At 42.1% G+C, this 14347-nt stretch overlaps 1 protein-coding gene across 2 annotated transcripts in view; it reads right to left on the bottom strand.

Annotated features, from left to right (window-relative positions):
* Window positions 1-6261: 6261 nt before the first annotated feature.
* ptgfrna (prostaglandin F2 receptor inhibitor a) overlaps window positions 6262-14347 on the bottom strand; it is a 121840-nt gene continuing 113754 nt past the window's right edge. For both annotated transcript variants that reach the window (XM_089132913.1, XM_089132912.1), the window contains exons 7-8: window positions 12814-13110; window positions 6262-7583 (exon numbers count right to left, since the gene is read on the bottom strand). In XM_089132913.1, coding sequence (XP_088989039.1) covers window positions 7417-7583; window positions 12814-13110 — 464 coding nt within the window. In that variant the 3' untranslated portion in view covers window positions 6262-7416. The remainder of the gene's footprint in view (window positions 7584-12813; window positions 13111-14347) is intronic.

Raw genomic sequence — 14347 nt, 5'->3', positions numbered from 1 at the left:
AATTCTGACTTTATATTTCCAAATTCTGACTTTATATCACGCAATTCTGACTTTTTATCTTGCAATTGTGAGAAAAAAAGTCAGAATTGTGAGATAAAAGGTCGCAATTATTTACTTTATTTTTTTATTCAGTGGCGGAAACAAGCTTCCATAGCTATTACTAAGACGTCACTACAACATGCTAAACACAAAGCTAATGTGATTTTACAGAACGGCGCTCTTCAGAGTGATGTAATCCTCACCCTGAAGAGCGTATCATACTCTACACAAGCTTGTGCAGATGTAGTTCACTTCACAGGCAAGTACTGAGAAACGGGTGCTTTCTGGTGTTGGTCAACCATAGTGATGTAGTGTAGTAGACTTCACTTTGTCATGAGACATTAATCATGTCAAGACATGTTCAAGCCCTCCACTAATTGTTACTGTAAGTGCTATGATTGGTGGGTATTTTTTCCCTTAATTGTTTCAATTAGATTCAGTGGGAACAACAGGACAATCATGACTGCGGGAAGAGCAGATCTGATGTCAGTTTGTTTACACTGTTGCCATGGCGAGCACGCCCCTATTTACCCTCTCTCAAATAACCTTAATGTTTGCCAGAGCTGTTCTTAACTACTCGAAACATCAGTGCTTTAGTAGAGTAGGGTCTGGGCTGAAATCAAAAGGTGCATATGATGTACAGCACAAGAATGAGCCTTCTCAGATAGTCAAGTGTGTGTGATTAAAAGACATTAAAGTTCATAAACTAGTTGGTTCAAATGAAGGATAGCGATGACTTGCACATCAGAAACATGAAAGCACGGCTCAGGGTCGAAGGTCAAGGCAAAGTTGTTTACGTTAAACAGGTTCAGACGCTCTGGAAATAAACTCTGCCTGACGTCACACAATGACGTGCGACTGTAAACTTTCATTAGCATTCAAGAGAAGAGACGGGGATTTCCCATGTTGAGACTTGTTGAGGGAGTTACGCAGGTAACACAGAAGTTTTTGTTGAACTGACAATGACAAATACATGATTACATAAATTAACTTCAAAATGTGGAACTTCAAAATGGTATGTCATGTATAAATGGGTGAACGCCTCTTTCACAATGTAACACTCTACAGAAGATGGAACTCAACATGAGTGATTATTAGATACACTCCCTGCAAACAGACCCGATCAAAGAGGAAGATGATCGGTGTATAAATTAGACTTAAAGAACAAAACTTCATCTCAACTACTTTAAAAACGCTTTTATAGTGGGCTTTGTCCCTGAATTATTTCATTATATTAATTATTGAAATAAAAGAAATTAAGTTGTAAACTCAAAGTTTTATTGAAGAACATACAGCTCTTGAAATATCTGGAGTCACAAAGAAAACATGGGGCCCTATTTTTAACGATCTGAAGTGCAAGTAACTTTGTGGGCGGATGCCAGCGCTGTTGCTATTTTCCCGGCGGGATAAATGCCTTTTGCGCTCGACGCAAATCTAAAAGGGGTTGGTCTGGAGTAGCTTCATTATTCATAGGTGTGGTTTGGGCGTAATGGAAATAAACCAATAAGAGCATCATATCACATTCCCTTTGAGAGCGTGATAAACGAGGTGCGCTTGTTCCATGGCGTAATACTATTATAACGGCGCATTTACCAGACGCGCTTCACAATCGGTTCACAGATCGATGTTCTCATCAGGGCCGTAAAAGAAAGAAAAGGGACATTGGGGATGGGACAAACACACCCAAATTAGCTTCGGTTAAACATGCATATAATAATTTGGGTAAATGTGTAAGCTTTATGCCTATTTTTCCCCATTATCATGGACACAACTATGATTTCCCTCATGTTTATATATTTTTTCTTATAATAATGTATCATTTGCAAAAAGTAAAATGCATCTGTGTAGCTGAGAGAATCATCTACAGTGTATGCACGTTGTTCACACTCTGTATTATGGCCAAGCAGGCGCACTTAAAATAGCATCTGAATGTACACGCAACGCACCACTGACTTTAGACCAGGTTTTTTCTGGTCATTGGCGCAATTGTTTTCTGGAACTGCAAAATAGCACCAGGGATTGTTTGCCCCAACCCGCCCAGGGAGCGCAAGTTCATTTCCTAGTTTACCGACGTGCGTCTGTGGAGGAAAAAAACCCACTTTGCGCGCGTGCAAAATAGGAAAGATAAATGCGTCAGTCTATAAAGTCATTTGCACCGGGTGCAAGATAGAGCCCAAGGTGTGGTTAATTCATTTCATTTAATGTAATCAATAATGCAGGTTTCTGTTAATAAAGAAAGCCAGCAGCTTTTGTCATGATGAAGGAAAGAGGACACCGACCAGAAGAAGAGTAGATGAAGGACAGAAGACAACGACCAGAAGAAGAGAAGATGAAGGAAAGAGGACAACGACCAGAAGAAGAGAAGATGAAGGAAAGAGGACAATGACCAGAAGAAGAGTAGATGAAGGAAAGAGGACAACGACCAGAAGAAGAGAAGATGAAGAAAAGAGGACAACGTCCAGAAGAAGAGAAGATGAAGGAAAGAGGACAACGTCCAGAAGAAGAGAAGATGAAGGACAGAAGACAACGTCCAGAAGAAGAGAAGATGAAGGAAAGAGGACAACGACCAGAAGAAGAGAAGATGAAGAAAAGAGGACAACGTCCAGAAGAAGAGAAGATGAAGGAAAGAGGACAACGACCAGAAGAAGAGAAGATGAAGGAAAGAGGACAACGACCAGAAGAAGAGTAGATGAAGGACAGAAGACAACGTCCAGAAGAAGAGTAGATGAAGGACAGAGGACAACGACCAGAAGAAGAGTAGATGAAGGAAAGAGGACAACGACCAGAAGAAGAGAAGATGAAGGACAGAGGACAACGACCAGAAGAAGAGTAGATGAAGGACAGAGGACAACGTCCAGAAGAAGAGAAGATGAAGGACAGAGGACAACGTCCAGAAGAAGAGAAGATGAAGGAAAGAGGACAACGTCCAGAAGAAGAGTAGATGAAGGAAAGAGGACAACGACCAGAAGAAGGAAAGAGGACAACGACCAGAAGAAGAGTAGATGAAGGACAGAGGACAACGTCCAGAAGAAGAGAAGATGAAGGACAGAGGACAACGACCAGAAGAAGAGAAGATGAAGGACAGAGGACAACGACCAGAAGAAGAGTAGATGAAGGAAAAAGGACAACGTCCAGAAGAAGAGAAGATGAAGGAAAGAGGACAACGACCAGAAGAAGGAAAGAGGACAACGACCAGAAGAAGAGTAGATGAAGGACAGAGGACAACGTCCAGAAGAAGAGAAGATGAAGGACAGAGGACAACGTCCAGAAGAAGAGAAGATGAAGGACAGAGGACAACGACCAGAAGAAGAGAAGATGAAGGACAGAGGACAACGACCAGAAGAAGAGTAGATGAAGGACAGAGGACAACGACCAGAAGAAGAGTAGATGAAGGAAAAAGGACAACGTCCAGAAGAAGAGAAGATGAAGGAAAGAGGACAACGACCAGAAGAAGAGAAGATGAAGGAAAGAGGACAACGTCCAGAAGAAGAGAAGATGAAGGACAGAGGACAACGACCAGAAGAAGAGTAGATGAAGGAAAGAGGACAACGACCAGAAGAAGAGTAGATGAAGGACAGAGGACAACGACCAGAAGAAGAGAAGATGAAGGAAAGAGGACAACGACCAGAAGAAGAGAAGATGAAGGAAAGAGGACAACGTCCAGAAGAAGAGAAGATGAAGGACAGAGGACAACGACCAGAAGAAGAGTATATGAAGGAAAGAGGACAACGACCAGAAGAAGAGTAGATGAAGGACAGAGGACAACGACCAGAAGAAGAGAAGATGAAGGACAGAGGACAACGACCAGAAGAAGAGTAGATGAAGGAAAGAGGACAACGACCAGAAGAAGAGTAGATGAAGGAAAGAGGACAACGACCAGAAGAAGAGTAGATGAAGGACAGAGGACAACGACCAGAAGAAGAGTAGATGAAGGAAAGAGGACAAAGACCAGAAGAAGAGTAGATGAAGGAAAGAGGACAACGTCCAGAAGAAGAGAAGATGAAGGACAGAGGACAACGACCAGAAGAAGAGAAGATGAAGGAAAGAGGACAACGTCCAGAAGAAGAGTAGATGAAGGAAAGAGGACAACGTCCAGAAGAAGAGAAGATGAAGGAAAGAGGACAACGACCAGAAGAAGAGAAGATGAAGGAAAGAGGACAACGTCCAGAAGAAGAGAAGATGAAGGACAGAGGACAACGACCAGAAGAAGAGTATATGAAGGAAAGAGGACAACGACCAGAAGAAGAGTAGATGAAGGACAGAGGACAACGACCAGAAGAAGAGAAGATGAAGGAAAGAGGATAACGACCAGAAGAAGAGTAGATGAAGGACAGAGGACAACGACCAGAAGAAGAGAAGATGAAGGAAAGAGGACAACGACCAGACGAAGAGTAGATGAAGGACAGAGGACAACGACCAGAAGAAGAGAAGATGAAGGAAAGAGGATAACGACCAGAAGAAGAGTAGATGAAGGAAAGAGGACAACGACCAGAAGAAGAGTAGATGAAGGACAGAGGACAACGACCAGAAGAAGAGAAGATGAAGGAAAGAGGATAACGACCAGAAGAAGAGTAGATGAAGGAAAGAGGACAACGACCAGAAGAAGAGTAGATGAAGGACAGAGGACAACGACCAGAAGAAGAGAAGATGAAGGAAAGAGGACAACGACCAGAAGAAGAGAAGATGAAGGACAGAGGACAACGACCAGAAGAAGAGAAGATGAAGGAAAGAGGACAACGTCCAGAAGAAGAGAAGATGAAGGACAGAGGACAACGACCAGAAGAAGAGTAGATGAAGGAAAGAGGACAACGACCAGAAGAAGAGTAGATGAAGGAAAGAGGACAACGACCAGAAGAAGAGTAGATGAAGGACAGAGGACAACGACCAGAAGAAGAGTAGATGAAGGAAAGAGGACAACGTCCAGAAGAAGAGAAGATGAAGGACAGAGGACAACGACCAGAAGAAGAGTAGATGAAGGAAAGAGGACAACGACCAGAAGAAGAGTAGATGAAGGACAGAGGACAACGACCAGAAGAAGAGTAGATGAAGGACAGAGGACAACGACCAGAAGAAGAGTAGATGAAGGAAAGAGGACAACGACCAGAAGAAGAGAAGATGAAGGACAGAGGACAACGACCAGAAGAAGAGAAGATGAAGGAAAGAGGACAACGACCAGAAGAAGAGAAGATGAAGGACAGAGGACAACGTCCAGAAGAAGAGTAGATGAAGGAAAGAGGACAACGACCAGAAGAAGAGTAGATGAAGGACAGAGGACAACGACCAGAAGAAGAGTAGATGAAGGAAAGAGGACAACGACCAGAAGAAGAGTAGATGAAGGACAGAGGACAACGACCAGAAGAAGAGTAGATGAAGGAAAGAGGACAACGACCAGAAGAAGAGAAGATGAAGGACAGAGGACAACGACCAGAAGAAGAGAAGATGAAGGAAAGAGGACAACGACCAGAAGAAGAGTAGATGAAGGAAAGAGGACAACGTCCAGAAGAAGAGAAGATGAAGGAAAGAGGACAATGACCAGAAGAAGAGAAGATGAAGGAAAGAGGACAACGTCCAGAAGAAGAGAAGATGAAGGACAGAGGACAACGACCAGAAGAAGAGTAGATGAAGGAAAGAGGACAATGACCAGAAGAAGAGAAGATGAAGGAAAGAGGACAACGTCCAGAAGAAGAGAAGATGAAGGACAGAGGACAACGACCAGAAGAAGAGTAGATGAAGGACAGAGGACAACGTCCAGAAGAAGAGAAGATGAAGGAAAGAGGACAACGACCAGAAGAAGAGAAGATGAAGGAAAGAGGACAACGACCAGAAGAAGAGTAGATGAAGGAAAGAGGACAATGACCAGAAGAAGAGAAGATGAAGGAAAGAGGACAACGTCCAGAAGAAGAGAAGATGAAGGACAGAGGACAACGACCAGAAGAAGAGTAGATGAAGGACAGAGGACAACGACCAGAAGAAGAGAAGATGAAGGAAAGAGGACAACATCCAGAAGAAGAGTAGATGAAGGAAAGAGGACAACGACCAGAAGAAGAGTAGATGAAGGAAAGTACAACTGAAATGAAATGAGAAAGTGCTAGTCATCAGGAAAGGAAAGAAATGTGACTGCATTTTATGCATATAAAACAAATCTTCATAAATTTTTAAAAAGGAGACGGAGGCATTCCCCAGACGCTTCGCGACGGATTTGAGATAAACAGAGCTCAAGTCAACAGTGTTATAGTTTAGTTTTATTAAGAAATACACTTTTGTTGGTTTGCCATTGAAAACTGGGATGAGTCACTGATCAACAGAAAATACTTATTTCCTCTTAGCAAAAAAAAAAAAAAAAGAAGATGGTTAAAGCGCATAAAATTTCACACAATTTAAAATAAAGCAACAAATAAAAAAAAACATTTTAATATCCATAACAGAACTACTGTATATAAAAGTAAACCATCTTGGAGACATAGGTCTATAAATGAGTCTCTGAAGAGCTGGAAACTCCACACACACTTCCCTTCTCAGAAAGACAGGAGGATCCAGCATAAGAGTGGCAGTGCGGGTCAGCAGCGCGAGAATCGGCATAATGAGTGGATTCTGACAAGAGGGGGAAAATGCAAGGAAACTGAGATGGATACAGATATTTCTCATTGTTGTGGGCAGGAAAGAGAGAGTGAGGAAACAGTTAATGCCAACAGTGTGTTGGTATCAGTTATCAGAGCCTTTGAAATGCCAGACAAGCGTTCTTTAGGGAAGACGAGCGGGGATTGGCGGTCAGTTGGGTCCGTTCCCTCGAGTGCTCCCTTCTGGATCCCAGACGGATGCAGCCGTCCATCAGCCATCCCGTGGATCAACGCTACGCTGCGCCGCTGAGAGGAAAGCTCAGTCATGTTAGGTTCATAACTCTTGACAGACGGGCAGGGTCACAGTGGACGTGACACACCAATCCTCCGGGACTGCAGCGGTTTACAAGATCAGTCTCTGCCACAGTCATAACTGAGAGATTCCTGGCTCTTTCCTTAGAGTCCTTCCTATTAATTGCTCAAATCAACTGTACAAACTCAAACATCGCTGGTTTGGTCATAGTGCAGTCACATGTTTGTACCGAACGACAGTTCTCATTCCCGATGCTCTCATCCTATCAGCAATCAGAATGTGTTATAAGTTACAAGGGGGTAAAAAAAACCTTGGATGGGGCCGTCAGTGCTTTATTCCTGAGAATAATAAGTGTATTGCTCTCGAGTTGGAACATGGAGCCGTGGCTCAATCCTCGGATTGCATTTTATCAGGTTCTCCGTCTCGTGTTAAGCAATGTGCATATCCACATCCAGTCCCAGAGTTGGTTGAAGTGTTTTTGGGCAGGGTCGGGGACGGAGGCCTGGTTTAGTCCATCTCCAGGTCCATGAGCTTGTTTCGGGGGCGAGGCGTGTGCATGGGGTTCCTGGAGAAACAGCAGTGTGCGACGAGTAGACCCAGCAGCACTGAGAGCACCCCAGCGATCACAGCAGCAAACACACCGTATCCCACCGGCATCTTCAGAGACTCCCACACTGCAGGACAACACACACAGTCAAACACCAATGCTCATGATGACAAACACATATGGGAACATGTGGTATTCAAGATTCTTCATCGTTAAATGCACATATTCTGAGCCTTCAAAAGTGGGTACTGCTTTCGACAGCATATGAGGAGGCGAGTTCAGCTATGGACGCAATGTCTGGGAGGAGCGACTGGGGATGTAGATTTCTGAAGATATGTCGTAGTTTTATGGCCAATTCATGAATGAACATCAGAAGGAATGTTGTTTTAACCGCGGAAAAAACGTCAATACACACCGTTTCTCAAGTTCAAATCCACTGACGTTAATCTAAGTATCCTGCCTGCTTTGTCAGACAAAAATGGTGGATTCGGCGGATGGGGGATTATGATTGGTCCGATCGCCTGTCAATCAAACTCCCTGCGAAGGGTCAATTCACATCGCAAAGACATGTCTGTCAGAGTTTGTCCGATCAGTGCGTTGCCAGTGTTCTTAAATCAGATTTCTTCAAGAATGCACACTTTTGGACTAAAAGCCCTAACCGACGCTGTTCAGTGCAGTTGTGTGACATATGAATGTGTTTGAGAATATCACAAGTTATGAATTGATTATTTTGCACTCCTGACATATATGTAAGGAAAATAAATGCTATAGACCAACGCCACTTTTGCGTTATCGAAGGGTAACGCCCCCTTTTGGGGGAAAACACCTCTATACTGCGTATGGGAAAACATACGGATTCCCATGAGAACAGAACTCGCACTAGATCTGCAAAGTTTCTTGATAGCAAAAATGGCACAAACTTCAAGAAGCTAACGTTACTGAATACGGGGTTACAGAGGTGTCCCTTTGAAATGGTCGAAAACTGGATTAATGACCCCACACAGCGGCCAAATATGGACTATTCAGACATCTAACGTTACCACTATCTCGTGGAATCACCAAGTAAGTAGCCTTTTTTATTTATTTATTTATCATTTACACACTCACAGTAGCCTATGACAAACTACTAGACGATGAGGCCATGTCACTTGGATCATATTTAACTTGATTTAAGCTATTGACAGTTTTGTTGTCGACTAGCTATTAGAAAGACTAAGCTGTTAGCAGCTAACGTTACCTTATTAGACTATGTCAATAGCTTAAATCAAGTTAAATATGATCCATTCATCGTCTAGTTTGTCATACTGTGAGTGTTAATGAAAAAAAAAGGCTACTTACTTGGCGATTCCACAAGATAGTGGTAACGTTAGATGTCTGAATAGTCCATATTTGGCCGCTGTGTGGGGTCATTAATCCAGTTTTCGACCATTTCAAAGGGACACCTCTGTAACCCCGTATTCAGTAACGTTAGCTTCTTGAAGTTTGTGCCATTTTTGCTATCAAGAAACTTTGCAGATCTAGTGCGAGTTCTGTTCTCATGGGAATCCGTTTGTTTTCCCATAGACAGTATAGAGGTGTTTTCCCCCAAAAGGGGGCGTTACCCTTCGATAACGCAAAAGTGGCGTTGGTCTATCACTGCAACTGACTTTTAGCATTAACAATAAACATATCAGAGCTGGAGTATTTAATCTAATGAAACAGTTTGTCCAGATCAATTGCAGTTCTCTGCATAAATTCAAGTCTTTCGTGTCGCAGCAACCACGGCTTCACCCTCAACCTTTCGTTTTATACGTTTTTAGGCGAAAAATTACACGTAAAGACATTCTGACTTGAGGTTTGTTGTATCTGTTGGGACAGTGTGAACACTTGGCAACAAATCATGGCAGACTCCCAGAAGTCCTCAGAAATCCTCATCCCCAGATGCTCCTCCTAAGCTTGCTTTAATAGTGGACACCGTGGAGACCTTCATCTAGTGCTTGATAGTTGGCTGTCCAACTATTTCCCCGTTTACAAAGAGGGAAGACACAGATATTTCCCTTTGGTTTGGCCTCTCATTTACACGAAAACCTCGTTTTTAATCACAGAAAAGGATTATTTCTAAAAACTCCGGCCAAAGTGGAGATTTCTGATAACGCGCTGGTTATGTGTTGCTGGGAGAAACGGGGATTTAGGCAAGGCAAGTTTATTCATATAGCACATTTCATACACAATGGTAATTCAAAGTGCTTTACATTGAAGAAATTAAAAAAATTTGACATAGTTATGATGGCTCTCAACGGCGTATTTATGCGAGCTTTTTTTAAAACGAGGTTGAGTGCACAATGTTATTGAAAACGGAGAGAGGGAAATATTTGTTTCTGTAAATAACCGGCTATGTGTAATTGTGGCCTGTAATTTGCGTGTTCAATCCTGCTCCTGCAGATTTTATCTCCAACACACCTGACTGGAAGTTTCTGGTCATCTGAAGACCAGGTTCAGCTGTGTTGATCAGGGCTGACGTTAAACTCTTCTGGAAGGAGCAGGATTGGACACTCCTGGGCTGAATCCAAAATAGCCCCCTAAACCCCCAATCACTATTCCTTACGCTAGTCCACTAATATAGTTCACTTGAAGAAGTGAATGAATAAGAGTGAGTGAATTCGGACAGGCGTGGAGCATACATCAGCTATACACCGATACTGCGGTGCATTGTGGGATAGAATGAGTGGACACTATGGCTTCAGACACCACTACAAATGTCTGTCCCTTCAAATAATGCCCTATTTGAGGGAATAGGGGACGATTTCAGATTCAGCCCTTGTCTATACAGTACATGAGCAGATCTGGGCAACTCGAGATCCTCTTTTAGCTCCATCTCTGATCAAACTCAGCTGCCTGTAGATCTCTGCTGATCCTGGAGACCTTGATTCGCTTGATCGAATGCAGGACAGTGGATCTCTAGAGCCAGAGCCGTCTCATTATACTCGTCTTCTGTGAGACCCAAACTAATAAAGCTGAGACTACTCTGAAGAGAGTGGAGTCCAGAAAGTCTTTTCTTGCTGGCTCACTTCACCCTCTTCCCAATGTATCTTACAGAGGTCAGGACGATACAGGGAGATTTGTGGTTGCAACAGGCCAGTGGATCTGGAAGACAGTGTTTCCAGTATCGCCATCTTCCCATGTGTTTCTCCATAACCTCTATTTTTGACCCTTTCCGGCGATTGTCTCCATTAAGTTTTGCATTGCATGCATAAAGTTAGATATGCTGTCTAAGTAAATGTTCATATTTTTGTTTAGAGTGGGAATTACCGCTACAAGATCAACTGTGATCTTATATTTCTCACAGAAATATACTGAAGTTTTAAAAAACCTTGGCAAATAGTGCATTTATGCAACTATTATGGTGATTTCATGTTGTTTTTTTGACAGACTATGAACTGTGTTGGATAGAAAAACATCAGCGTACAGGTTATTTCTTTAAGCTGTAACAGTTTGATTAAGGAACCATTCTTATTAATGGAATCAGATTCAGAACGAGAATTAAGAGGTCATGAAATGGCAAATCAAGATGCCTATATGTCTATGTGGTGTTTTTAATATGCTTTAAGACAAACCATGTGTAAACTCAAAGTATTTCCTCCTTAAAACTTCAGTGAACCAAAGACCGTCTCAAAAAGACTGAAATCGCTGGTGTTTCTGACGTCACAAACGACCTTGTAACCAATCAGATCAATGTGTGATCGACAACCAGTGGATCTCTGAGTGAGTGAGTGAAGTGAGGCGGGGCTCATTTGCATATTAATAGAACCGCGCATACTAAATGAGGCAAGGGTGTCGAGCTACATTCAAGGTATTTTAAGGCATCACGAAATTCAAGGAAAAAAACCTTTAAATACGTCACTTTGGTGATCAAAGATGAGTTTTAAGGGATACAGATATAAAATACAGGGGGGCTTTACTCAACATGCTGCTGCTTTCTCCTAAATATTTTGTATCGAAAGCTCTGGCAGTGTCAAATAGTTTGTCCTCGGGGGAAATCGCTGTGGTTGCATTGGTTCGTTTTAATTTGACTCTGGCTCAAACACACACGGCTCTATTACAACGCTCTCCATCTTGAATGTCAAAACATACATGACACGTGCTGAGGGGGAGGGCATGGATATGGTGCGATGAACTGCCGTAACACCTCTTAAGAGGAAATGTGTGGCCGAGTGAAAACAAGGATGGAAAATTACCATTCTTAAAGAGCCCCCATCATGGATTTTTGAAAATGACTGTTCATATGGTGTGGAATATAGCTCTAAGGGAATGAGAAAACATCCTGCAAAGATTTAGATCTGAAAGTGCACCGTACATAAAGTTATTGTCTTTCAAAAGTGAGAGTCGACTCTGAGTCTATGAAATGAATTGTTTTTGAAACGAGTCATTAGCTGGTTAGTCGTGATGTAGATACATAATGGCCGAAGTGTAAACTTGAAGTCTACACATTCAAATACTTCATCATAGCATCATGTCGAGAAGACGCTGTGTTCTACAATGCAAAGATAGTTCAGCCACTTTGTTTTCATTTACCAGGGACGAGCATGTGAAGAATCGGTGGTCAGAGTTCATTTTTGCAACGATACCACAACAGTATGGCCCGATTGGGTTCTCATCATTTTAATTAATCGTTCAAAAACATAAATGAATTCAAATGTGGATTCGCAAGCGGTTGTTCCTGAAGGAGGGCTCAGTAACTTACTGACCCAGCGTATATGGATCAGCTTCCTCCTTCGAATCACAACCTGTAAGTATTATTAATAATTGTTGCTTTTATGGGTTTTGAACGGTTTTGTTGCGTCGGGCGCGAGGTAGTATGTGTGTGCACGTGTTTCTGTGTGTGTGTGATGCTCAGCGCAGCTTCTAGGTCTCCAATGTCAATTTTTTTTTAAATATGTAAAATGTTTGTCGCTGTTATTGGAGTCGTCATAAAGAATAGAGCGTCTTGTAGTACTGCAGTGCTTTATCAATATGTTTATGCGTTATGCTAACAAACAATAACTGACTGGGTCATCTGACCAATTACCGCCGATTAGCGTCACGCAAACTGGAGTGGTTTGGAAAAATGAGTCGTTGTACGAATCATTTGGGAGTCGGTGAGCAAATCAGTTAAAAATAAATGCATATTATAAGACAAATAAAGTGTTTTTATCCTTGCATGCACGTTAAACTGTTTTTGGGCACTCCTAAAACAAAAATAGGAACATTTCAAATGCTATGATAGGGGCTCTTTAAACTTAGTAAACTAACCTCCAGAATTGTAATACAATATCTGAAAATGCATTTTATGACCCCTTTAACAATCCCATCCCTAGACCAGATTCCGTTTAGGATCTTACATTGCATCTGTACGGAGAGGAACGTGGACGTCGAGGTGAGGTCTTCCCCGCGGCTCCAGGCTCCAGTGGCGGGGGACAGGAGCCAGGGAGTGGCGCTACAGCGGTATTCTCCCGCATCCCTGTCCTGAGTCTTGTGCAGGCTGAGGACAAACGTGTGGCGGTCGGTGCGCTCCAGGCTGCTGTGGTTGGAGCTCTTCTTCACCACCCCCCAGTGGTCCATACTCACGAGCGACACTCCTCCGTTATCCACGGCCCAGCCGGAGTCCTGGAACCAGCGCACGTCAAACGCCACATCACCTGTGGGGAAACCGCTCAATTCAACATGGGAAACAATGACGTTTAAACACACTGAATTGTGTTGCTCTGCAAATTTTGTCATTCAATCAAAACATTTTACTCAGAAATGTGTTTGATTATTGAAGTCAAATGGGCTCTTTATTCATGAGAGGTACACAAAAGTGAAAAAGTTTAGAATAATTAGCAAGAAAAAAATATGACTACCATTTTTTTTAATAAAATATTTTTCAGTAATATAAGAAAATAGAAAACCGATATTTTAAATTGTAATGATTTCACAATATTTTAAAATGTAATTTATTCCTGTGAATGCAAAACAATTACTCCAGTCTTCAGTGTCACGTGATCCTTCAGAAATCACTCTGATATGATGCTCAAGAAACATGTATGATGATTATCAATATTGTGCTGCTAAACATTGAACAGTTATTTATTTTTATCCAGCAAGGATGAATTAAATTTACCAGCATTTATAACGTTACATAAGATTTCCATAACAAATAAATGCTGTTCTTTTGAGCTTTCTATTCATCAAATAATCCTAAAAAATAAAATGTATGAAGTTCCACAAAAATATGGATCAGCACAACTGTTTTCAAAATTAATAATAACCATAACTGTTTCTTGATCATCAGATCCTCATATTAGAGTGATTTCTGAAGGGTCATGTGACACTGAAGACTGGAGTAATGATGCTGAACATTCAGCTTTCATCACAGGAATAATTTTAAAACTGTAATAATTTACAGTTTTTACTGTATTTTGATCAAATAAATGTTGCCTTTGTTAGCAGAAGAGACTTATTCTCTCTAAAGCATTTATGAACATCATAATTACTCGTAACTTGTGACAGGTGGTGTATCTCGAGTGGATTCGACGCTCTTGTACACAGGCGATGTGTTTCAGCACTTCAAACACCCGCGCCGCAGATTGCTGCAGATTATTCATGTACATTTACCACAACCACAAGTGTATCTATGATGTGTATGGAAAGTAAACCAAGCTAAAGAGTGTGTGTAAAGTGGTTGAATAGCACTGCACAGACTGCTGTGAGGAGACAGGCCCGGACACGCCGGACGCTCTGCTATGTGAGGAATCTCAATGAAGGCCGTTGGGTAATCAGAAACTGACAACCACCATCACCACAGCACTCTGATACGCCACTCACAACCCAGTGGAGAACTACAAGACTCCCATGTGAACTGCACAACATGTGAAGATCCATATGACCGTCATA

Source organism: Pimephales promelas, chromosome 7 (genome assembly GCF_988280905.1).
Source record: "Pimephales promelas chromosome 7, fPimPro1.hap1.1, whole genome shotgun sequence".
NCBI classification, from domain to species: domain Eukaryota; kingdom Metazoa; phylum Chordata; class Actinopteri; order Cypriniformes; family Leuciscidae; genus Pimephales; species Pimephales promelas.
This window is presented reverse-complemented; position numbering and strand designations above follow the sequence as displayed.